At 32.9% G+C, this 26970-nt stretch overlaps 1 protein-coding gene across 2 annotated transcripts in view; it reads left to right on the top strand.

The window, feature by feature from the left end:
* The window catches only part of LOC129938524 (facilitated trehalose transporter Tret1), a 77668-nt gene that overhangs the window by 9133 nt on the left and 41565 nt on the right, over positions 1–26970 (top strand). The window contains exon 1 of one of the 2 annotated variants that reach the window (XM_056046144.1): positions 26160–26915. The exons of the other annotated variant lie outside the window; for it this stretch is intronic. Coding sequence (XP_055902119.1) covers positions 26878–26915 — 38 coding nt within the window. The 5' untranslated portion in view covers positions 26160–26877. Of the gene's footprint in view, positions 1–26159; positions 26916–26970 lie in introns of those variants that run through there. 2 annotated transcript variants of the gene reach the window in all.

Genomic DNA, 26970 nt, shown 5'->3' with positions numbered 1-26970 from the left:
CGGCCTTATGACCAAATATATAACCAGTGTGTAATGGGGGCTGTAGGCCTCATTTATTACCAATATCCTTTTTTTACAGGAGAACAGGGCTATTGTGGCTTTGTTTATTCTCTCTTGAATATTAGGTTTCCAACTTAATTACTTATCCAAAATGAGACCAAAGTTTTTTGCTTGTTCAGAGAATTTAAGTCGTACACCGTTTATGAGGGGATGGTCAAAAAAGTAGTAGGAATAGTTGTAAAAACGAAAGTGGTAATATTGAAAAAAAAGTTAGTTTCCACCTTCACCTTTTTACCAAATTTAAAAAAAATTGGGATCGTGATTTTCAAAAACTGTTTTTAATATATTATTTTATCTCGAATCAACAAAAGAAAGCTACTGTATTGAGACTTTTCGGACTATGTGTTTATGTGTAATATTTAATTTGCTAAGTAGAAAAACCTTAGATAATGTGGTGTGAAATATTAATGGGACTTGACTGAAAAAACTTCAAAAACACGTATACAAATTATAAATGTAAACATAGACTCGTGAAATTCTTACAATTTATTTATTTTATAATCACTTACAAATATATGAACAAAATATAACACAAACAGTTATGTTTGATCCACAGACGTATTTAGGGAGATTTTGTTCACTATTGCTTAACTTGAAGCAAACTCTCAAGTTGACAAACTTGAGAGTTGACTTTAACTCGAGAGTTAAAACAAAAGTTAAGAACCTATTTTGTTCACTATTTTTTTCATAACTCTCGAGTTTGAAAAACAAAAGTTGGTTGAAAATATCCTTGGGATATTTGTGACAGTCAATACAAATTATGTCAGTTTTTAATTTGAAAAGCAAACGAGCTGTTGATGTTTTGATTTTAAAATTAATAAAAAAAAAATAATAATAAATAATAATAAACGGCACAAGCCACTATTACTGATTGAACAGTGTCAAGCCTACACCTCAATCCAGTTGCTAAAACTGGAAACCGCCTTTTCCAAACGCCATATGAATGTTCCACACAATTGCGAGTTCGAATTTGTAATTCGTTATACAAGTTTTCTACTGCGTTTTTGACTTTGAGAAATGGTGTTGCAAGAAAGGTGGTATTTGTATAGCCCGAATCTCCAACAAGGATAAAATGCTCGAACTCTCCGTCTTCAAACCGTTTCTTTAGACTCGACATGTTGAAAATTCGGTGATCATGAGCAGACCCCTTTAAAAAGAGAATAATGGTGAATATCTTTACGAAATTTTTCATTTTTAAAGAGCATAAGCTGTACCTGCCACCGAGCCACGATATCGTTAATTTTTAAATTAGCTGCAGAAACCGTCTGGACGTTCAACGAGAACCACCTGACGATTGAATTCGAATATGGGTGCAATCTATTGCACCAATAGTCCGAGGGAACTTTGCCACTGCAAAAAATTCTTTAGCTGCTTTCAAGCGCTCGTTTTGCGATTGGGGCATTTGAATATACCGTGGGGAAAGTTCGGCAAGAGCTCTGGACACACGTTTCAACACAACGTGTACACTTGTAATACAAACCCATGAAAAATCCGCGATTGCTAGTTGAAAAGATCCAAGCGCATAATACCTTAATGCAATTAGCAATTGCGTGATAGGTCGTAATTCGCGTGATCTTTTTAGAAAAATGAAAAATATTTCACTTCCACACTTCAACCAAAACGAGAAAATTTTACCTCCTTTCATCACACGGTAAGGAATCCTTTATTTCTTCTAGCACCATCATTGTCGTTCGTTTTGAGAGACGGAAACGGTGCAAAAAGTCTAGGTCATAACTCGTGTTTAATTGAATGCGTTTGAACATTTTATATTCCCGTTTCAATTTGCAGACTTTCTTCATCTTCGCTGCTTGAAGATGAATAATATTCATATTATGCCGAATTTTCCCAAAAATAATTTCTTCGATACATTTTTGTTAATTTTTTTTTTAATATATAAAACAAAAGTTTTCTTCTTAACTTCTACTTTTTCGGGAAGTTATGAAAATCAAAAGTTTGTAAACTCTCGAGTTTAAAACCGAAAGTTATAAACGTCAACTTTGAGTGAACAAAACCGAATTCTCAAGTTGACAATAAAAATCCCCTAGTTATGTTCAACTTCTAGTGAACAAAATTTGAATCTAAAAACTGTCAAAAAAAATACAAAAATTGGAAAAACTATATAGTTTTCAAGGATATTTTTTGGAGAATAATGTGCTTCACACTTAAAATTTTGTTGCAAATCCATTATAAGAATAAAAAAATCGATCTCAAAATTTTAATCAAACATAAGATCACGATAATAGAGGAATTGAAAAAAGTGGGTCCCCGATTCCGTCCGCATGTCTGTCTCTCTGTCCTCGCCCCTACAGCCCAAACCATTGCGTCGATTGACTTTAAACTTGGAAATAAAGTTTTTTAGCCGATTAGTGTTAGCCGTTTTTTTTCATTTTTTAAGACTAAAAACTACAGTAGTTCCCATACAAATTTGTTGGTCAAAAACATATTTTTGTATTGCTCAGGAAAGGTACCGCTCATAGAACCGTTATTTTGTTTTTTTAATATAGAGCGTATGTTTACAATCCCTAAACAACTGCATATCAAAAATATTTTTAGAACAAAATTGAAAAATTGTATGCATACAAAACTAATTTTTAAAAAAACCACTCTAACGATTTTCAAAAAAAATTGAAAAATTAAGGTTTTTTTGATTTATAAAATGGCATCTAAATTTTTGAAGAACGACTTTTTTTCAGGTAAAATTTTGAATCTTAAAATAGTTTTTTTTCAAAATTATTTTAACTGTATTAAATGTCCCCCCTCCCATCTCACCAGATGAAATCCTGTGCATGAGCCCGAAAGAGCGCATTATTTTGACAAAATTTTAATTACATTCCTATCTCTTATCCAAATTAATGCATTTGGTACATATTTATGTATTTTTATAACAATAAGATAAATAAGAACAAAATATTTGTTCACACTTGCCCTCGGCGAGCTACTGGATTTGGGCCAAATATGAACTTCCATTACGTTTATGATTTTTTTAAAAAATTTGCTAACTGTTGGATAATCAATATTTTTACTTTTTTGGTAAACGAAAATAGACCAATTAAATTATTTAAGAAGCTAGAAAATTTATTTAAAGGAACTTCGGAAAAAACATCTCAAAATTTGTTGAAAATATGGTTCGCGATTTAAGTAAAATTATTTTTCAACTTTGAGGGCTTGTAAATCAGAACATACAATATATATGTATGTTAAAAAATACTTTTAAATCATACGCTCGGGTTATCTAAGAGTACTTAAACATACAGTTTAAAAGAATAAATATGACTTTTTAAAAAGACTTTTTTCCGCTCTCGCACCACTGTGCGCCATGCTGGTAACTTCCCTCCGCTTGAATTGTTAAGGTGACTACGAGCCTCAATATAATTGGAATCGATGATGAACGTTGCCGAATCGGTACCTTGTTATTTATTTCATCCAACATATACATATGTACCTAAATGCTTCTTTGGACAATCCAAAGTACTGATTGATTCTGTTAAAGGGTACAAAAGTTTCACTACAATCATACTAATATTATAAATGCGAATGTAAGTTTGTTTGTTACGCTTTCATGCAAAAACTACTTATCCGATCATCATGAAACTTTCCACATATACTCTTGAAGGTATTAGAAAGTAACATAGGATACTTTTTATTAAAAAAAAATAAAAAAAATTTACGAAAAATAAGAAAATTATTTGTCAAAATATCGTCAAATTTAGCTACTTCAACGCCATCTAGCATCACAGTAATGAAGTTTCAACCCTGAATACTGTAATACCAACCCACTGTATTACCGACGGTGACGACAATATCTAATTCAATAACTAATTCAATTGAATATAGTTTCAACTGTTTCTAATTTTTCTATATTTACCGTACATGTTACGAATGTCTGCGTATTTTTTTGCATCATGTTAGAGGTCCAATTAGCTTTACAGAACTTAAAATTGTCAATGGTCAGGAATGTCAAACCTACCGAGAAGCATGTGAAGCTCGGCGACTGTTAGAAAATGACAATCATTGGGATGAAACTATGGAGGAAGCTGTACAATGCCGATCGCCAAATAAAATCAGGGAACTTTACGCTACGCTTTTATCTTCTTGCGGTCTTTCTAACCCTCAAACTCTTTGAAAAATAAGTACAAAGAATACATGGCTGAAGATATTTTACATCAACTGCAGCAAGTACACACAGACATTACTTTCAATGAACATGTCTACAATAAAACGCTAATTATGATCAAAAACAAGGTTCTTACGATGGTTGAAAAAAAATCAGATGATTTTGGAATGTCCACCCCTCGAAGAGACAATGTGGATGATATTGATAATGAAATTGCACGAGAGCTAGATTATGATTTCATAGCACTGCAACATCAAGTGGTAGAATTAGTCCCTCAATTACTTCCAGAGCAAAATCATGTTTTCCATCAAGTTTTACGTAAAATAGACTCCGGCAGTGGTGGACTCTTCTTTCTTTAGAATTCAGAATTATTTATATTTGTTACAGTGAAATATATTTTAACATTTGTTGTTGCATTTCAATAAGCATATATTAAGGTGTTGAAACTTCATTGTCTGTAGTAATTTTTAAAAATTGTTGATCTCAGCCAAGCAATAAAATTTAGTTATTATTTTGATTCATTTCTATTATTATACCCTTACCCTTTATCTCTCATACTTATTTAATTTCTCCACTGCGGGCGAAGCCGCGGGTAAAAAGCTAGTTTATTATAAAAAGTGAACTTACTTTGAATCAGGCAAATCAAATGGATTTGAGGTTATTCTTATCTGCTTTCTTTTTATAATTAATTTTGCTTTTTCAAAACTCCCTCTTCTTCATCATCATCACTATTGCTACTCGTGTTGTAATACAATTCTACACTTATCGTTTTAATTACTTGTTTATTTGCCAAATAATTAAATAAAACCGCATTTGTTAAACATTGAACAATGATATTTTGTTTAGACTTTAATTTCATTTTGACAGATGTTTGTTATTTTGCATCGTTTAAAAATTCGTCGCGTCGAAGAATGCATGGAATGCCACTTAAAAAACGACGCGACAGAAAAAACGAGAGTCGTTAAAAAAAAACGAGACGACATCGATGATAGGCATGAATGATAAGCAAACTAATATCTTACTGCTCTTGGCTTAAAACAACGAAAGGGAGTATTTTAAACGCGATACAAATTAACAGGTCTTACTTACTTACTTACTTACTTAAGCTAGCACTACAGTCCGGGGCGGACCTGGGCCTCAACCAACATGCGTCTCCAGCCAGCTCGGTCCCTAGCTAACTGTCTCCAGTTTCGCAAGCCAAGTTGGTTGATGTCTTCTCCCACCTGGGTGCGCTACCTGAGTCGCGGTCTTCCTCTACTGCGCTGTCCCTCGGGATTGGATTCGAAGACCTTCCGGGCTGAAGCGTTGATGGCTTTTCGCTCTACGTGACCTTGCCATCTAAGCCGTTGGACTTTAATTCTGCTAACTAGGTCAGTGTCGCTGTACAACCCGTACAGTTCATCGTAATATCGTCTCCTCCATTCTCCATCTATGCGTACGGAACCGTAAATCACCTGAAGAATTTTTCTCTCGAAGCATCCTAAGACGCTCTCATCTTTCTTTGACAGGGTCCAGGCCTCGGCGCCATAAATGAGAACCGGGATGATGATTGTCTTATAGATGGTGATTTTACATGCTCGAGAGAGGACTTTACTTCTCAATTGCCTTCAAAGTCCAAAGAAGCAGCGATTTGCAAGAGTTATTCTTCGTTTAATTTCAGCGCTGGTGTCGTTATCTGTGTTAATAGCGGTGCCTAGGTAGACAAAGTCCTTAACTACCTCAAAGTTATAGCTGTCCATGGTAACGTTTTGTTCAAGACGTCGTTGTTCAGTGTCTTTTTTAGATGACAGCATACGCTTGGTTTTGCCCTCATTGACCACTAAACCCATCTTCTTCGCTTCCGTCGCAATGCTCAAAGACGCTCCACTGACATCACGCTTTGACCTTCCAATTATGTCAATATCATCTGCGTATCCGAGTAATTGAATGGACCTTTGGAAGATTGTGCCTCTAGGGTTGACGGTTGAGTTTTGCACAATTCTCTCCAGAACGATGTTGAAGAAGTCGTATGACAGTGCATCGCCTTGTCTAAAACCTTTTTTAACATCAAATGCATCGGTGAGATCTTTTCCGACCTTGATTGAGCAGCGTGCATTCTCTATCGCCATTTTGCACAAACGGATAAGTTTGGCAGGGATGCCAAAACTAGACATTGCTTTGTAGAGCTCTTTACTATAGATGCTGTCATACGCGGCTTCAAAATCGATAAAGAGATGGTGGGTATCGATTTGAAGCTATTTGGTTTTTCCAACATCTGCCGTAGTGTGAATATTTGGTCGATAGTGGACTTTCCTGGTCTGAAGCCAAACTGATAAGGTTGTTGACGAATGGCTTCAGACGTTTACATAATACGGCAGAGAGGATCTTATACGCAATGTTAAGGATACTGATGCCTCTGTAGTTGGCGCAATTTAGAGGGTCTCCTTTCTTATGCATCGGGCATACTATGCTGAGATTCCACTCATCGGGCATGCTTTTTTCCGACCTTATTCTGCATATGAGTTGGTGCATGCTCCCTACATCGCCTGCTGCTTTGAATAGTTCGGCAGCAATGCCGTCAACTCCAGCAGCTTTGTTTGACTTAAAATTAGATATAGCTATCTTCACTTCGTCAAGGTCGGGTAGGCGGAATTGTTGATCTGCGTCGCCTAGGTTCAGTGGTTTTATCTCCCATACAGCGGAATGCGGTTCGTCATCGCATTTATAATAATTTGGAGAAGTGGCCTTTCCATACTCTCAACAAAGACTGCGGTTCTACTACCATGTTCTCCTGATCGTCTTTACAGGATTCGGTTCGTGGCTACCCTTTGGAGGTTTTTTTACCTTTTGGTAAAATTTACGAACGTCATTCCTGTCGTGACATCCCTCTATCTCCTCGATCGCGTGCTCCTCATGCTCTCTTTTTTTCCATCTAAGAAGCCGGTGTTCCTCTCTCCTCTTCTGCTCGTAGAGCTCGCGAGCAGTTCTAGTCCTTTTGTGCAGCGCCGTTTTGTATGCCTCTTGTTTCGCTGCGTGCGCTTGCCGGCATTCGTCGTCAAACCAGGGGTATCGCTGTGGTGGCCGTGTGAAACCTAGCACTTCAGAGGCGGCATCTCTGATGGCTGCAAAGCAATGTTGCCACCGGTTTTCAATGCTTAATGCAGGCAGAATAGGACTCCTTGAGAGGTTATTAGAGACTCGATCGGAAAAGGACATGGCAGTCTCTTGCGATTGTAGCCGTCTAACGTCGAATCTTCTCACAGTACTTCCTTGTTTTGGCTTGGATCGGGATATCCGTAGCCGTACCTTGGCTACAACGAGGTAGTGGTCCGAGTCAATGTTGGCCCCTCGGAATGTTCAGATATCCTGTATACTGGAGAAGTATCGTGCGTCGATCGCAATGTGGTCAGTCTGGGGACCGGTTAATTGATCAGGAGATTTCCATGTCCCAATGTGAATATTGAGATGTTTGAACTGCGTACTAGCTACCAGAACGTCTCACCCCGCAGCAAAATCGATCAGCCTGAATCCCTTGTCGGTGGTGGTAGCGTGCAGGCTGTATCTCCCGATTATGCCACCAAAGATGTCTTCTCTTCCTAGCTTGGCATTAAAATCTCCTAAGACAATTTTAATGTCATAGCCAGGGTACTGCTCATATGATTTGTCCAAGAGCTCGAAGAATATGTCTTTGGTGTCTTCATCTTTCTCCTCTCTCTAGTCTTGATGCGGATTGTAGTGATGCACTCGCTCACACTGTTGAAACTCAAGACTTTTTGCCTGAGTCTAGTTCCAACAACAAAGCTACACCCAAATAGACGCTGTCTTTGTTCTCGGTAGCAGTCACCGCAGTATATATCGCAGTCTTTGAGTTTACGTTCCCATCGAACTGTTAAGGGACCTAAAATTCCACGTACAGATCCAAAGTTCGTTGTCCTTATTTCGGTTGCGTGGGTTGTCAACAGTGAATCCGTCAGTATCCGAGGCTTGTTGGTGCTTCGCAACTAAAGGTATTAAAGGTACTAAAGCCGGATAAACCGCTCCTCACAGGTCTGGGCTCCGAATATGTCGAAGAAGCCCTATAAGGTGTTCACTAAGTAGTTCCTTACTGGAACTGTAGACGCCACCTTTGATTCCATCTCGAGAATTCGTCCGCTGCCGTCTGGATAAAGAGAGGTGCCTTAGTGGAAACACCTCTCCCCTCTCTCGTTTGCTGCCCCCAACAACTTTTAACTGGGGTTAGAACCCAATCTCCAGTTGAGGTACTAGACACCCGATGTTCACCGCGGGGAGGTGAGAATAGGAGTTAATAGACGGAGGTGGATTTTGAGAAAAACCTGTGGACGCTTGTGTCCTCTTGATTGCACATGTCTACCATTTGAACATCAATTAACAGGTCAATAATACAAAAATAACGTATGGATGCTCTTAAGACAGCAATAAAGGGATGTGACATATTTAAGGTGTCATTTTTCTAGCTCCTGTTTTACTCTTGTTTCTTAAAGAAATTAAACCCTTTACAATCTATTATTTTGCACACCACTGTAAATATTTTTTCATACATTGTGCTTATAACTGTAAGATACTTATCCTAGAAAAAATATTATGGAGACAAATGTTGTTACCACCTTATTGCCTTGGGTAATTCTTGAATGCATGAACATATGCAGGAATGTATGTAGCTTTATAATTGCGTTTAAAGTTGTGGCCTCGCAAGATTAAATTTGAATTTTAAAACCTTTGGAAAAACAAACAAAATAAAGTGGACCACTTGGTCCCACGAACTTCCTCCTGTAACTATTGACTTTGTTTACAAATAGTATCTACTCATACTTCAAAATTTAAAAAAAAATTCCTAAAAATTAAGTTTGTCTTAAACAATTTTAATGTTAATTACGGCCAATTCCTTGACATAGTTCTAGTTTCCAAAACTCGGTTTATTGAAAAATTGGAACTCGGTTGAATTCAAACTGATTTCTTCATTAAGTTCTCAAGCGTAAGAACTCTGATTTAGATTAGTTTAAAATAAAGTAAATACATAAATAAATAAGGTGGCGCAACAGTACGTTGAGAACTAGACCCTAGTGACGTACAACTCTCAACCACTCCTGTGTGCGAGTAATGTTTTCAGAAATACAGTTTTAAGCCGAATCCGAACGGTTAATTTGAAGAATTACACTTGGAGAATTTTTCAATTCCTCGCAAGAGGCAGTATTTGTGAAAAAAACTTTAAGTTTGACAGTCCAACGCACTTTTTTTTTAATTCACACGGAACCATCATGCCACGGGTACTACTTTTTAAAATAGAACTTCGATTTATTCACGCTGAAATTTGGGGGTCTGGGATATTAGTGTTCGGTTGAGCAATGTATTTACTTCCTCCAAAGACCTAATTTTAAGACTCATTCCGGTTTTGGGTTAAACTTCAGACCACAAGTACATTTTATTTGTATAAATTAAATATTTGTAGAAAATATATAAAAATAGACGGTTTTGCAAAAAGTCGTAAATAGAAGCTGCACAATGTAAAATGTTGTTAACGCTAACAAGTTTATAAAGTTTGAAATTTACACAAACATTTAAACCCATTAAACTATTTTACTTTTCGTGTGATTAGCGTTAGTTTTATGTATTTAATATAATACATATAAGCGGTTTTAAAGATCACAACTATTGAGTCTGCAAAATATTATGTCGAGAAATACAATCCAATCTAAAATAATCAATATTGTCATGGACAACATTCACATCTGAATATTTAAAAATAATAAACTTTTATCTAAACTTTTAATATAACACTTTTTATCATTACCAGTGTTTTGTTGGAAAATCTATCCATAGTATATTAGGATTTTACACGAATAACAAAAACAACATCCATAGTATGAACACTAGCGATAAAAGTTAGATTGGAATCTTACTAGGGATGGGTTTTTGACATTTATACGAGTCTCGAATGGATCGTATGTGATTTCGTTCTCAAATGTTGGTACGATTTATATTGCATTTGTATCTCGATGGATGTTCGTTCAGTAGTTGTGCATTTGGAATTATGTGTTTTCCAATGGGGAAAAAATCAATCTGTCACTGTTGTTATTATTTAGTTTTTTTAACGAAAGTGGGCAAACTGGGCTTATTTTGCAAGAAAAAACAATAGAAAAAATAATTAAGTTTTGCTATGTTTCCACCAAAGGTTTAATTCTGTTTAGTGTGTCCACCGCACAAGAAGATTTAAAAATGATTAAGTTTGACAGCACTTTCTAAAATGGAAATGGTGTTTCGATGTGTAAAGTGCAAGTGAGATAGTTTGATTCGTGTTAAGCAATGAAGAACTGAAAAGTTCAGCACCATATAAGAATATGCTACCTACTCCATGACCATTTTTTTTTTAATTTTATTAAAACAAAACTATATTTTTTGTACACAAACATGCAAATAAACAGACCATAATGCATCATTTCTTAAACCACCACAGGTTTTTCTTCTCAAATTTTGACTCGACACCGATCTCGAGTCAAATCAAGCTCATTTCAACTCGATTCAGGTGTATTAAGAATTGAGGCGATATTTAAGCTCGCTTCAACACCACATGTTAATGTAGTAGTCTACGAACAAACCCCCTCCTTGTAGTAATTGTTAAATTAACTTGTTTGTTTAGAATCTCAATTTCCAGACGTTTTCTTACCATTTCTTCTTGAAAATTGTCCATTTTATTAGTTTTAGTTAGTTTTTTTTTTTAGTTTGCTAACTTAATTTTAACATTTGATTTCCACAAAACTTTCTTCTATTTGTGTGTTTTTTATTATTATTCTGACAGATCGTCTTTTAGTTGTACCAATTTTTAAATACAAAAATCTGGCTACTGCGGATCGTTTTGTTGGCAATTTCTCTCTGTACTTTATGTATATGGAACACAAAAAAAATGCATTAATATAAATTGCATGCTTCAAATTCGAAAATAAATGTCCTCTTCAACGAAAACTGACAGATTTCATAAATTTTGTTCATAAAATGACAGAATTTCGAGTCAGAACTATCTACCGGGTGCTACAAAATAACAAACAAATGACATTAGAAGTCAGTTCCATTCAACTGACATCTAAAATTCCTAGCACTCATAAATGATTTTAAACCGAGTTCTACACTACAAACACGATTAAGGCCCAACTTTAATAGGCATAAGCTTATGTCAAAAACCCAACGAAAATTCACTTAAGTTTGCGAAATTACTGCATAGCCATAATGCAAATTTGCTCACGTATCTACATGTCAGATTTTACTTATGCGGCGAGCGACTGGGATCGCTCTTACTTAAGTGTGCTTAAGTTAACGAAACTGAGAAAAATTAAACGAAACGGAGCTAGACTCCATTATGTTCACTCGTATTTAGGTTCTTTGTATTTGCACGTTTACTTATGTTCGCATATGCTAGCTTATGCCTATTATAGTTGGGCCTTTAGATGTGAAGAAATGATCGAGTTCCAAATATTTTAAAAATAGTGTTCCATGGATGAACTGGGAATTACTAGATCTTATTTTAATTAAGAACTTCGTCAAACAATTGGCCGTTAATTTAATTTTTATTAATTAATTTTGTTTATATAAATATTTTCAATTTTAGTTTAGGAAGATTTTTAATAAACAGTTATTTAGAACTTATTATATTAAAATATTGAAATCAGTTTTTGAGAAATCTTAAAAACAAAATAACGTTCTTTTTGAGCAAAACAAATGTATTTGTTTTTATTAGAAAAAAAAACAAGTTAAGACAAATTTTTTTGAGAAAGTACAAATTTAAGACTATTATTTTTAGTCTTGAAAAAATGAAAAAAAAACATATCGTGAATCTGCTCAAAACCTTAATTTCCAAGTTTAAACTTAATCGGCCTAATAATTGTAGGACAGACTATCTAAATGTCATGTTTGATTGAAATCTCGAGTTAAAATTTTTTACGAATGCAATAATTTTCATAAAGTTAATATGTGTCGCAAGTACTGCTTTGCTATTGTGTTTATCAATTGTTTATTCTCAATTAAAATCTGCTTCATTAAAGAGATACCAGTTTAAGTTTTCTTTAAATTTATGTTGCTATAATGCATTAAAAAGATAAAGTTACAATGACACTCTTATAAAAAATATTCTAACAACTTACTATTAATTCATTTGTGGTTGTTGTTTTTATAAACCCGTTTATATGTACAAATGTAGCTTTAATTTGCCTTTGTTATGTAATTTTATGAAAGAATTGTAGGTACGAGTATTGTCTTACAAAGACTGAAAGCTTTGATTAACTTTGTTCCATGTAATGACTTTTATTATTGTTATTTATAATCTTTTAGAACCTGATCCATAAGTATAGTTAAGTTTCGGTTTTATAAAAAAAAATCAAATTTTAATTAAAATAGTTAAAATTATTGTCTAATTTGTTTGAAATACTTTTAACGTTGTTTATTTGTCAACAATATTATTTATTTGTAAAATAACTTCTTCGTTTATGAAGAAAAAGCTCAATTTAATGTTTTTTTTCTACAGAATTCACATCTTACTACTATTTAACAAAACACATCTAAATAGCTATGGGAAAATATATCGTGTATTTTTCCCAATTAATAAAATTATTAAGATTCAAGTAAGAAAATAATAATATGTAATTAAATTAGGCGTCACATATCAAATTATGATTGTAACAGGAAATAATTATCTGAATTTATTAACAAGTAATAAAGTATTTCATGTTTATTGCTACACTAAAAAAGATGTTAATATATATTGAATATATATAATTATTTATTTATGTTAATGAACTGTTCTTTTGTTCTTCGCGTGTATTTATATATTATTTTTACCAAAATCACTAAAAATAAATAATTAATTCGAATAACATAATAACGAATAATTTTTTTCAACTTGTGGTTTTCAATCTGACAAAACTTCTTCCGAAGTTGGTGTTATCGACAGCTGTCACTTCTAATGTTTGTTTTGCCAAAACAATGGTTCGGTTTGCTCGGATATAACTTTTGGCCAGCGAGTTATATCGCGTTGTCGTCGACTATTTATTGTGGAGCTATATGTAAAGCCGAGTGTCTGCTTAGATAAGCCCGAGACGATTGACGAATTGGAAGAGAATATTCGGTTCGTTATTGCTGTCATACAGCTGCAGCGCCTTAATTGCTGCAAAAAGTCTTAGACATTAGAAGCTCAACGCTTTTGATATGTGGTAAAATTTCAAGAAAAAATCTAATTGAGAGTTAAAAAATCTCCAAAAACGCTCAAATATGTTGTTGACGTCAAAAATTTTTCAACTTGTATAAAATATTATTATATAATTCAGCTTCTTTTTAACTTCCCATAGGAAGTTATTTTAAACTTTACTGGTAGAGATATCGACTTAAATAAATTTCAAATTTTGTTATACAGACAACAAAATAAAAAGATGCAGAAAGGACTCCCAAAATAAATTAAAAATTACCCAATATATCTCACGAACCAATACCGCTAGCGATGTGAGTTAAATTTTATATTAGGTAACACGACGCGATATCAAACTTATATAAAATAAATAATAAATAATCACCTATTTTAAAGCTAGACGAAAATTCATAAAACTAGCCTATAATTAACCATAACTTACAACTTACTTATTGGTCAAATACGGAAACTCTAAGTTTAAATATAACACTTAATACTAATGCCTTTCGGCCCTAAGATCTATTTTACTTCAATTAAATTTTATTTATTTGTGTATTTATTAGAAAATTTGAAAAAAAAAACTAATATCAATATCCGTTTTTCATTTTTACTTAAAACTACTTAAAAAAGATCCTTAATATATAAAACTCAAAGCTAACTTAAACTACCTATTCTAGCTCTAAACTACTTAAAACTAAAACAACCACAGCAGCAAATCAAAAATTTTTTGTTTTTCATATTTTGTTGTCTTTTTTTATTACATGTTTTTTTTTAATTTTGGTTTGTATTTTTGTTTTTGTATTTTTGTTTTGTGCCACCATGCCTATTCTACTTAAAAATAATATTCCATTAAACTATAAAACAAGTATGTAAGCCGGACAAGACTCCATCCGCACGACCCACTTTCAAGAGCCGATTGAAGCCACCAAAACTGGTTCTCCTGCTTCACCCTATCAGTTCGGTCCCGTTCGGACACAGCCCTACTGAACCGAAGGAGCTCTGCTCCGCCTTGTGCCGATTGTCCGCCTATCCACGGTTCGTCGTCTGACGTGGTAGATTAGCGAAGCTGCCAATCTATCCTTTGTCAGACCGCATCTATCTAAAAAGAGGAATGCCTCTGGTGGAATAAATCCGTTTAAGCGTGCACTCTCAAATACTCGTCGTTCGGATAGAACGCCACGAAAATTAAATTGTTGGGCGAAAATATAGGTCTTGCAATGTGACGTGGAACGAGTTTTATCACGAAATTGTCAATTTTGTTGATTCGAGCCCCGTTGTATAGGACCTCGTTGGAATAGTAATGCACACGTAAGAAGATTCGGCTGTTCGATATTAGCCGGTACAGCGTCGTAAACACTGCCGCTCGAACACCCGAAACTTCTCCATCTGGGAAGAGTCCGGAACAGAATTGTCTCTGACTTCTGGACATTTATTTTCAGTTTCCAGTCGTTGCAATATCGCTGAATCTTGTCAAAATCACGCTGCAAGAGAATTCTAATAACCTCAACCTTCAGGGCCGTTCTAAGATCGTCGGCGTACGCAATTGCCTTTGTAAGACTACGAGTACCTATCAGATCGCTGCTAAATGCTGAAGAGAATCTGCGAATTCAATGTCAACAGTCCAACGCACTAACCATCATGGCCACGGGTACTACTACCAAACTTATATAATAATATAAAAAACTGAAAAAAAAATAACTGTGACCTCGAATATTTATCTCTTAGAAAAAATCAAATCACGAAAACTTACAACAAATTGATAAGAAATAGTTGTCGACTCAAGTATAAGAAGAACAAACAACGATACTGACTTACTAATTAGTTTTTAATAAATATGATTTAAAATCATGAAAATTAAATTTTTATTTAAAATCATGAAAATTAAAATTAAAATAAACCAGCATAGGTGTTCTTATATGCGTTTTGCCCTGATGTAATGGTTGGGCTCATCAGAAGATGACCATTGTATTGACGCATATTTTCTCGAATAAATCGAGACTCCATATAATCTGAGCTACATAGAGCTACTGTGTATCTCACATAAAATATTGTTATGAGTATTTTGTAAAATTTTTAAGCAAGACAAATCGACAGACGGGATGGGAAGTTATCAGTGTGGGTCGCATCCTAGCCTCTTTTTTTTTTAAATAGTAACCATTCTGACAGGTTTTTGCGAAGAAAGATTGAAACGAAGCTCACACATTTCAGCTAGCTTTATCCATTCTTCAAACCACGAGAGATTATCTAGACTTAAATCCTTTTAGCTATATTGTCAATGTGGCTAAACATACGTTAAACAATATATGTAGTTAAAATGAAGTACTAGAGATGAAAGGTAAAGTGGTGAAAGTCCAGTTCCAAAAAGAAGCATGCAGTTGTTTGGAGTTAAATTTGAAAGCCGAAATTGACGTTTTATTAAGTACCTAAAGAGCTTTCGGCACTTGTAAGTTGACTCCAGCCCTAGGATTCTGCAGCGTATAGCATTATTAGTTCGGGAGTTGCCAGAAATGCTCGATGTTTTGGCCTACATAAAAGATCTTCCAATCGCATTCTACGAAGCAGGTATTTTCTTTAAAAGATGTCTTTCCATATAAAGTTTGCTAGTAATTTATTGTGAAAACTATCATTGGTATTCTTTTCAATGTTAAAAGGGATAAACATTTTTTTTATTTTATGATAATTTTTTAAGCCTATGACCGCACGTTTTACATTCAGAGATATGAAATATATTTTCTTACTACTGAAACATTATCTAACAAAAGAAAAAAAAAAAAAAACAAATAATAAAGTAAATTTTTAATGGAAGGAAAACACGATTGAAAAAAACTCTAAAAATGTTATTTTAAATTTTTCGCGGAATTAGTATTTTTTTTTTTTTTGAAAAAAAGTCAGAAATAAAGAAACAAGTACGAGTACATAAAAAAAGGAAACGGATTGTATATGGTTACTTAAAAACTCTAGCTTTTTACTTGCGACGTGTAGGAGCTACATATACAAAATTGCGAAATCGAGATTTTAATCAAGCATCACTTACGATGGTAGAGAAATAGAAAAGTGGGTCCCCTGATTTTGTCCATCTATCTGTCTGTCCTCGCCTCAACAACCCAAACCATTAGCTTGATTGAATTTTAACTTGGAAATTAAGGTCTTAAGCCGATTCGCGTTACGCCTTTTTTCCTCTTTTTTTTGTAAGGCTAAAAATAACAGCAGTCCAAATTTTTAGGCCAACAATCGAAAATTAGAATTTTCTCAAAAAAGAACCACTAGATTTGTATTATTACTTTTTAAATTTGTTTTCCCTAATTTGAATTCTTTCAATAAAAAATACATTTTTTAATTTCTCCAGAAGGGAACCCCTCATAGAACCACTATTTTGGAAAACCTCAAAGGTGTAATAATGAATATTGCAAAAGTATAAATACATGTTTTATGACAGTTTTTCCGAAGAAGGTGATAAAAAGGTACTGCTTTTTGTATCACATGTATAAAGACAAAATCTAAATTTACCTGTAAGACCCTTTGAAGTAAGGAAAATAACAACAAATCTTCTGGTTTAGGTAAAAACCGGCTTTATTGAATATATTAAAATAATTTTTAGTAATGTGTGCTGCCTTGCCTCCTTATTTCTGAATTAATTCAAGTAACCTGTGGTGTATGGATTCATATAGTGCTGTCAGATAATTGAGCGAAATTTGGAACCAGGGCCGTTTTATGGAGAATATGGGGGCCATGGTAATAGGTTTACTGTTTGCCCTGAATCCAGACTCTTGTTGCCCGTGCGGTATGTTTTTTGCATTATCTTGTTGGGACATTCATCGTTGTCCACCAAATAATTCATAAAACTGCGGAAAAGCTCGTCCCAGAATCGATTTGAAAGTTATTGCCGTCATGTCAGAGCTTTGAAAATCCATCTCCACGGTCTCGTAATAGCTACCCATACCATCACACCGCCTTCTTTGCTGTACGATTTTTTAAGATAGATTTCTGCATTTCTAAAATCATGGAAATAGCAGCTACATATTATATCCCTTAGGTCCGTCCAAATAAATCACTCTATTCCACTGATGTGATTTGAAAAATTAAGGCGTTGGTTCTTGCGTGCAGCATGCAATGGTGGTTCTTTCTTTATTTATTGGTGTCGTATATGGTCTGCCTTCTGTAGCACCTAAGCGACAGTCGATCTAGTAGCATTTACCTAACTTCTTTTTTTAAGGTTTTTTGTCATACCTCTCTGGTTACTTAAGGTAGTTGTATACAAAATTTGAAATTCTGCTTATTTTGCTGTCTATTAAACTGATGGATTTGTCGATATCCTGGTAAGCTCGAATATAGTCTATGCCTCTACCCATACTTCTTGATTATATTAATTTAATTTATCTGATTAAAAACACGCTTATAGGTAAATTTAGATCTTGTCCCTATTCATGTTACACCAAAAAACATGTACTTTTCTGGGAAAAAACATCATAAAACTTACATTTATCAACTTAATCCTAGTGTGTTAAAATTAAGATTCTTAAAAAAAATATATATTTTTAATAAAATTCTGTATTTCAAAACCGGTTTAAGAGCTAACACCTAATGGTTTAGAGGGGTTTGGGCACATTTCATGCAAGAATGTTAGGAATTGTTTTGAATCTCACTTCAATTTACGAGAGATTCAAAGCTTTTATATTAAATTTATACTTAAATAATAAAAAACTTTCATTATGTTTTTCTATCAGCCATTAGTTCAATGAAAGTGTCACTTTTCCTGTTTCTGGGTTTGTTTGCTTTAAATTCATGTATAAATCTTAGTTATAGAGGATCCAATTCAAATTCACTTCAAAAAGAAAATTTTGTATGCCCTAAGATCTTAAAAGTTTTTGTACTTAAGAGAATGGGAGCATGAACAAAGCTCTTGACTATGTAGTCAAAATTCAATTCGCTTTGTGAATGTAAAATTGCACTACAAAGCTAGTCCAAAACTGTCGTATGACAAACACAATTATATAAAATAAGAAACATTTGTTTTTTTTTTTCAGAACTTTAAATAGTTTTTTTTCTTTTTAAATTCAAACTAAATGGAAGATATAATATGATTGATTTATATTTGTATTTGAATCCCGACAGATTAATTTTATTTTGAATTATTGGGTCCTTACCGAGCAGCTGATTGTGAAACTTCAAAACCGGTGTGCACTAACTTTGTAGGCAAAATTTCTACACTACGTCGGAGGGGAAATTTGAACTACTTTTGTAGTTGCATTTAGCCAACCAGAATTCCTTGACTACGTAGCCACTAGCTTAGTCAAAAAAAACACTTTAGCAAAGCCTTTTACTATTTATGTTCGTCAAAAAATAAAATGGAATTGATCACCAAGTTTTGGGAATTTGGTCCAGGCTTCTTAAATTTTTACAAATTAGATGAATGAAATTAATTTGAGAGATATCTAGAACTAAATATCAATTGTTTCCAAATGTGCGTTCTATTTTTTTTAGATTTTATTTTTTTATGAAAAAAACAGACTGTTGAATTTTTATTAAAAAAACGACTGAATATGGAAAATAATATTTTCTGTGAAATAAAAAATTTTGAAGACAATATTTTTAATTTTAGAAAAGCTATTTGAGTCGAAAATAAATTTTTACCAAGTATAGGTATTGTCAAAATTTTACTGAACATTGACAACGATATTTTTTAAAAAATAAAAGGAATTGAAAGCCAATATATCAAAGTTTTAAAAAGATGTTTGAGTCGAAAATCAGTTTTTACCATATTTTATTAATTTTTTTACTTAGTTTTTTATTTTTATTTTTAAAACTGTCGATTCGATTTTTTTCAATTTTTTTTTCGAATGGTAGACACCATATTTCATATAATTTAAAATTAGTTGGAAGCCATAATCTCAAATTTTTGAAAAGATATTTGAGACGAAAATCAATTTTTACCAATTTTTGTTAAATTTTCTTTTAAGTTTTTATTTTTTGTAAAAAAAACTGTCAATTCGATTTTTCTTAAAATTTGTCTGTATGTTGAAAACAATATTTTTTAAAAGATAAAAGTAAATTTAAGCCAATATCTCAAGGTTTTGAAAAGATGTTTGAGTCGAAAATCAATATTTACCAACTTTTATTAATTTTCTTGTTTTAGGTTTTTAGTTTTTGTAAAAAACTGTCAAATAAGTTTTTATCAAAATTTGTCAGAATGTTGAAAACAATATTTCTTATAAGTTAAAATTAATTGAAAGCCATAATCCCAAATTTTTAAAAAAAGATATTTGAGTCGAAAATCAATTTTTACCAACTTTGAGTAATGTTTTTAGGTTTTTAGTTTTTACAAAAAAAAACTGTCAATGCGATTTTTCTCAAAATCTTACCAGATGCTAAAAACTTTATTTTTCTTTGTGCAAAATTGTTATGGAGATAAAATCATTTTGTATTCGTAAAATCTTCTAGGTGACAATTTTTTTGGACTTTTTTTTCAAAAATATATTTGTTTGGTATCACTTTATAATATATTATATGAAATTTAATTCAAGTCTTTAGCGTTTTTGAAAAATTGTTACCTTTTTTTTAAACTGCTATGGTAAAAAACCACCCACGCAATATTCTTGAGAGCCCTTTCTGCATCTTTCTGCATTATTATCTGTATAACAATATTTATTTGAAGTCGGTATTTCTTCTGGTTTTTGACCCATGGACGACGAACACACTTCGCGAACATACGGACGTACGAACATACGTACACACGCACGCACAGACATCTTTCTAAAATCTTTTATTTTATCAAATCGGACCTATTACAATAACTTCCCATGGGAAGTTAATAATGTTGAATAATATATAAGAATATATAAACGCAATAGGATAAGTTTTAAATTCAAAGGACTTCCTACAAATATATAAAAAAAAACATTCTCCCTAGGATCCGCCATTATTTGCTTGTTCAGATGTAATTTTGGAATTATTTTTTAAGATTAATTTCTCAAAGATTAAAAGTACAAAGTTTGCAAACAAATGTACAAAATAAATTAGACCACAGGTGTGTCAATTTTTTTTTTTTACAAATTAATTTGTAACAGTGAAATTATGTTGTGTTTTTATCTAAATAGCACACACCTAAAATATTATTCAATTATTTTCAGTGTAAGAGTCCGCGCATCGGGACTTTATTTTTTTTAAATCGTGTAAAATTACGTTTAAATGCAACGTAGTCCTAGGCCACTATAATTATAAGATTGGAAGCTTAATGCATACCATTGTATTGTTTTTAGAGAATATAGTTTTTATGTCCCTATTGTTAAATAAAATGTCTATTTTGTAAGACTTAGAGATAGTTCAAAGCTGTATTAAGCCTTATAATATTGCGATTTTTCTACTATCTCCTCAGTGCGGCAAACATTCGATACATTCATTTTTCTTTACACCCGAAATTAAATATTAGCTTTTGTCAATCAAAGAAAAGCACATCATCCTATTCCTCTAAGATTGTTTGAAGCTTAGTCCCAACAAAATGACAAAAAAAAATATTGTAACGAATTTGAAGGTCAGCTAATGCACTTGTATCAAACACAAATTCTTTCTGTGAAAAATAGCGGTAGTTGCGATCGAGATTAGAAAAGAAGCTTTCACAGCTGCATTACTAGCGCGGCGCACTTACATAAACACCAATCGTCTCTCTGATGTGCAAGCGGGAGTTAGAAGTTGCGCTTGCAATTAATAAATAAATTAGCTTCGGCCAAATCTATAGCTTGGAAGGTAAATTGATTAATTTTATTTAGGTATTTACTAAACTTACATAAATTGCTTTTTGATTCACCATTGTTTGTTTCTGATTAGTATTCAATAATACTGGTAATTAGATTAACATGGAAACGAGGAGACAAAGTTACCAGTGCCCTTTATTTGGAAATGTAGGAGATATAAGGGATGATATTTTACCCACCTACGAAGATGTCATGAAATGCTATGAATGGCACAGATCACTAGGGTAATTCAGCTTATAAAAGCGTACCACTTAAAATGCAAAGACCTCATCAAATCCCTTAAGCGTTTATCAGCAGAAAAAAAGAACGATTTCTTAAAACAATGCAAGGCCCTTTTCGATATTTGTGCGTGTAAATGCAAACAACTTCAACTTTGTTGCTGTCGAAGAGAAAACAAGGTACCAAAAGAAGAGTGGAACTTTTTGCTGGGTCAAAGACAGGAAAGGAAGATGCGTTTTGGAGGAATTAACAGAATTCAAACAACTAAATTAAAACAAAAGTTAAATCAAATTTCTGTTACAAAGCCAAAACTTAATGCTAGCATTAACAAAAATCAAGGTAAGTCTAATACTCAACAACAGGAGTAATGTTCCTCTTCGAGCGACTCTGAGGTAACGAGACATTCCTAAGAAACTAAACTTACCTGCAACAAAAATACCTTTGCCTGAACAACTTAACTTACCATCTACATCAAAAGCACAACAAAAAAAAAACATTATATGTTTAAAATTTACCTATGGTGTCAAAAACATGTAACCGTTACGGTTTTTCTGACAGAACGGCTGCTGCAATTGTTTCCTCTGTATTTCATGACATATCTGCCGATTTTGAAGTGGTTGATAAATCAAAAATACGCCGCGAAAGAACCAAAGAACGCAACGAACTACAAAATAAGCAAAAGCAGCTCCATTTACCTGCTCTGTTCTAAAATAAGACGCTGAATATTGTAAAGAAAGGAGCAAAAAAGTACAAACAAACAGTGATTGAGGAACATATATCTGTTCTTAAAGAACCAGGTTCAGTTTATATCGGCTACGCTACACCTGATGCAGGAACTGCCAAAAGTATTGAAGCATCGATTACCGAACTTCTTTTGTCACACAACATTAAGGAAGATGATTTAATGGCTCTTGGTTGCGATGGAACGATCACGAACACAGGAAAATTCAATGGCGTGATAAGACTATTCGAAAAAAGGCTTCAGCGTCCCTTACAGTCGATCATTTGTATGCTACATTTGAACGAATTGCCCTTGAGACATTTGTTTAACAAATTAGATGGGACTACCACTGGTCCTTCCTCACATTCTGGTCCAATTGGAAAACTATTAAAAATTGCGAGAAACTAGAAATTGTAATTTTTGAAAAAATAGAAAGTGAACTGCCACAAGTTCAGTTTGATGAACTAAGTACTGATCAAAAATACCTGTACGAAATAACGAATTCAGCTGTAAGTGGAAAATGTTCTCATGATTTGGCTAACAGGTCCCCAGGAAAGATGTCCCATGCCCGATGGTTGACAAAAGCGAACAGAATTTTACGGCTTTATATTTCTGCTTTAACTCCATCAAAAAACCTGCAAGTATTAGCTGAATATTGTGTAAAAGTATACGCTCCGATATGGTTTGAAATAAAAACAAATCCAACATGTAAAAATGGATCTAAAAATTTGTGGACTTTGATTAAAAGTACTCTTTATCTGCCATCAGAGTTAAAACTAATAATTGATCCCGTAATTCAACGAAACGCCTACTTCGCTCATCCAGAGAATTTGCTGCTATCTATGCTGTCCGATCAAAATCAAACAATCAGGGAACTAGCTGCCAGGAGGATACTAAAAGCACGAAATTCACCTTATACAGGAAAGCAACCTCGTGTTTTTGAAGTGCCTTCTCTCAATTTCGATGCTGCAAGCTATTGTGAGCTCATAGATTGGCAGCAAGAATTTTACGAACCACCAATTCTTCAACACAACACTAATGAAGAAATAAACGAGGCTATTAGTACTCAGTGTAACGAAAATCTTATTTTCTTAAAGCTACCATGTCAGACACAGGCTGTTGAACGTTCTGTGAAAATAGTTACAGAAGCATCTATGACCTTATGTGACAAAAATTCAAGGCTCGATACAAGCGAAACTTTCATCCAGGAAACTAATGCCTCGATTTGAGAGTAAACGAGATTTCTTGCCTAGAATATAAAATAAATTATTTCTTACCTATTTAAATTAAATTTTGTGATATGAATTACTAAATTTTATTCTATGATTAATGAATTAATAATTAATTTTTAATTTTTCAATAATATTTAATTTTGTTCAGTAAAATCTTTAAATTAATAAAAAAAAACGCTTTAAAAACGCTTTAATTTCATTTTTTTTTTGCAATTATTATTTGTCTGGACTATACACAACATAAAATTACTATTACAATATGATCAAATAACTTTTATTTTTTCCCATACAAAATCGACCCACCTTGTCGTATATGCTTATTATAACGAAGTGTATGCTTACAAATACTTAGTAGAGAATTGATCTGAATTTTTTGAACAACCGAGTTAATGCAATTCTTGTACTAGTCTGTCATCAATTTAGTTTACGCAAAAGAATATTGAAGAATTTTTTTTAACAAGATCCTACATGTCTGCATTTTGTTAAAAATATATTCTCTCATTCTCTCAATAAACATATAATGTCACTTCGATCTTTTCTGTTTTTAGCCAGCCAAATCACTAGTCAACAAAATTACGTTTTTTTCTGTTCCATAAGGAAACAAATTCTTCTTCAAAGAATTAGGATATCCTAAATTCGAATCTCACCCTTAAATGTTTCTATCACATCAAGCTTTTAAAATATGAACCCTTGGAAATGCTAAAAGCAAACAAAAACGGGGCTTTTAAACCTATGTTAAAACACAAAATATCCCTAAATAATAAAATGGGTGATTTTAAAAAGTACACATTTGTTCCTTTTAGATACAATTTAAAGCTAAATATAGTATCTTACTTAGTTTCTGAAAATTCTAATTGGTTATGAGGTTTACTTTAATCTACATGAACTTTCGAGATAAACTTGAATTTAATAGTTTTCGGAAATAATACGTTCTGAACTTAAATTTTATGGCTGATTTCGAATCCAAATTCCAATTTTAACTATTTGCTCAAGTTTTAATTCTTTAAAAATACCAATTTTCAACGTTATTATAATATTTTTAAATTTATTTTAAAAACTTGATATAATAGAATTGTTTAGATTCGTTACAAGAACCAAACTTACTTTCAAACCGTTTCGCCTTTTTCTGTTGAAAACCATTTAAGCAATATGAAATAATATAAATACTTCGACTAAACATTGAAGAAAAGGATTGTGGATTTCGAAAACCATCACTGATGGTTTATTACATTTAGATAGCATATAGCCTTAAAACGCAGTACGTGTTTTTTTTCGGTTTTTAAAAAGTGAAATCTTAAAAACCTTAAGTGATACAATAATTTTGAAGTCAGATTTGAGTTAAGGCATTGGAAAAGTGCAATTCTAATGCCAGTAATAAATACTTGTTGACCAGTAAATAAACAACAAAACATAATAATAAAAATGACTAGATACTTCGAAGCTGTACAAAAACCTTCAATGTTTTACGAATACTATAAATCGTTAAAAGATTTTTAAAATCGATTAAATCAAGAAGTTGTTTTGAAGATTTATTATCTAATTCAAAAAACGTAAAAAAACAAACTCAAGATAATAATTATTATTTAAGGCACATAAACATCACAGACATTTTTTTATCACCACAAAAAAAATGAGTAGTATTTTATATATTTTAAATCTAATATGTTAATCTTGAAACTTTTAAAAATTTAACTATTCAAAAGTATTCATGAATACAGAATACAAAATTTCTCCAATGAACGTTTTACTATCGTTTCGTTTCTTTAAGCTTCCATTTGGCGACGGGAACTTTGGTCAATGTAAACGTCGCACCGCAGCGCCGACTAAAGATCCAGCACTAGTCGAATCTGTTTTGTGACTAAACCACCTTAGGTCTGAACACAAATTGTTTGGTTTAAGATACAGTTTTGATTGTTTTAATTTCTTTTGAAGTGCCTGCCGTTGCTTTATTAGACCCCGCTTAGATTGGGAATATTGAGCTCAGGTCTTAACACGCCCTAAAGCATTTCGCACATAACAATCCTGAGTGCAATTTTTCACCCCGTATTCTTCTTTTTATGATACCTGATTCGGTATTCCCCTACAAATTTCTTCTAGGTACACACAATTCAAGGATTTGTTGTGTCCTCATGTTGTGTAATTCTGATTTAAGGGCATATGGAATAAAAGAGGATAGGTTGAAGAGAAAAGACTTTTTCTTTATCAAGGTGACACAAAAAAGGTTTCAGTAAATCCTATATTCTATATAGACAGGTACAAAATGTTGATCAAAATGAAAATTTTTCCAATGGAAAATTCCATTCAAATTAAAAATGTAAAACTGTGGTAACATTAGTCTATTTTAGAGCCCATAAACCGTAATTCTTATCTCCGCCCTGGACTATTCCTTCGAGAAGGTGCAGGCAATAAAATTGATTATTTATTAGATTTATGTATAAATAAATATTGTTTTTTTCTTAATTTTCCTATAAATGCATATCGACTTTAGGTTCTAAGAATTTAAATAAATATCTTATCCAATTTAGCCTGTCTATAGATGAACAATTTAAAAGAAAATCAATTTCAATGAAATCCAAAATCAAGTTATTTCCTGCGCTTAAGATCACTCAAATCTATCTTTTTGGTGAGGTGCGGCTAGGTGGCATAGTGTGGTAGCTTGTTTGTGACTGACCATTCCTTTCTTGTTTGCTGGCATCATACGATATCATTTAGTTTTGAAATTTCATTCTCGTCATCAGTAGTCACAATCACAAACTCGAGTTCATTTCCCTCTCTCGGCTTACTCGCGTATTTTCAAACATTACACTCTTCTGCATTCACACAAGACGAACTTTTATAACCCATGAAAAGGTGATAAAAGCTTCAAATAAGCTTGAACACATTAGTTTCCTGAAATTGTCTGGCTTGCCGGTCGGTATGATGAAGGTGCGCTTCGCCAATTCCAACAACAAGAGTTACATTACAATGGTAGCTTAACAAAATGGAAATCGAAACCAAAAAATATCCAAAAAAGCTTTTTTTATATTCAGATCACATTAAGCAAGCCGCACGATCAGGTGGCTTATAACGGGCGCGATATAATAATAATTTAAAAAAAACAGACTGCAATAACAGATGGTATAGAAAAATCGATCGCAGAAAAATACTGCCTACTCGTACCTTATTAGTTCAAATTCAAAAATACTTACCTCTCGATAAAAAAATGCAAGATCGATAAGTAATAAAGCACCACCATCCACATAATATCGCATAGCTAAGCCGATTAGAGTCAAATCGAGTCAAGTCGTCGAGAGTCGTAATGGCAATTTAGTTCGATTCCATTTAAAAGAATTGAAGCGTGACTTAAGTTAAATACAAGGAAAAATTAACAATAAATATAATTAAAATTGTTTAATTCGCGACTTCTATATGTACATACGTGAAAAATGAAAATCGTTACCCAGTTTGTTTAATCAGTGTGCTAACTTTTAAATCAGTGTAGCACGACACCCCGTTAGCCTAGTTCGTGCTAAATTGTAAAATTTGTTAATTTATCAAGTTCATTGTTATTATTATTATTATTTTTTTATTTGTTGCAAGTGGTTTTTAAATATATTCACTTGATATTATCGTTAACGATGCAATCTGAGCCTAAAAGTGGGAAAAAAATAAAAGGGTATTTGAAAAAAAATTATATAAAACACATGCGTTTTTGTTTGTTTAAATAATAT

This window comes from Eupeodes corollae, chromosome 1 (genome assembly GCF_945859685.1).
Source record: "Eupeodes corollae chromosome 1, idEupCoro1.1, whole genome shotgun sequence".
Taxonomy (NCBI): Eukaryota; Metazoa; Arthropoda; class Insecta; order Diptera; family Syrphidae; genus Eupeodes; species Eupeodes corollae.
Note: the sequence above shows the minus strand (reverse complement) of the source record. Positions and strands in the feature narration are given on the sequence as shown.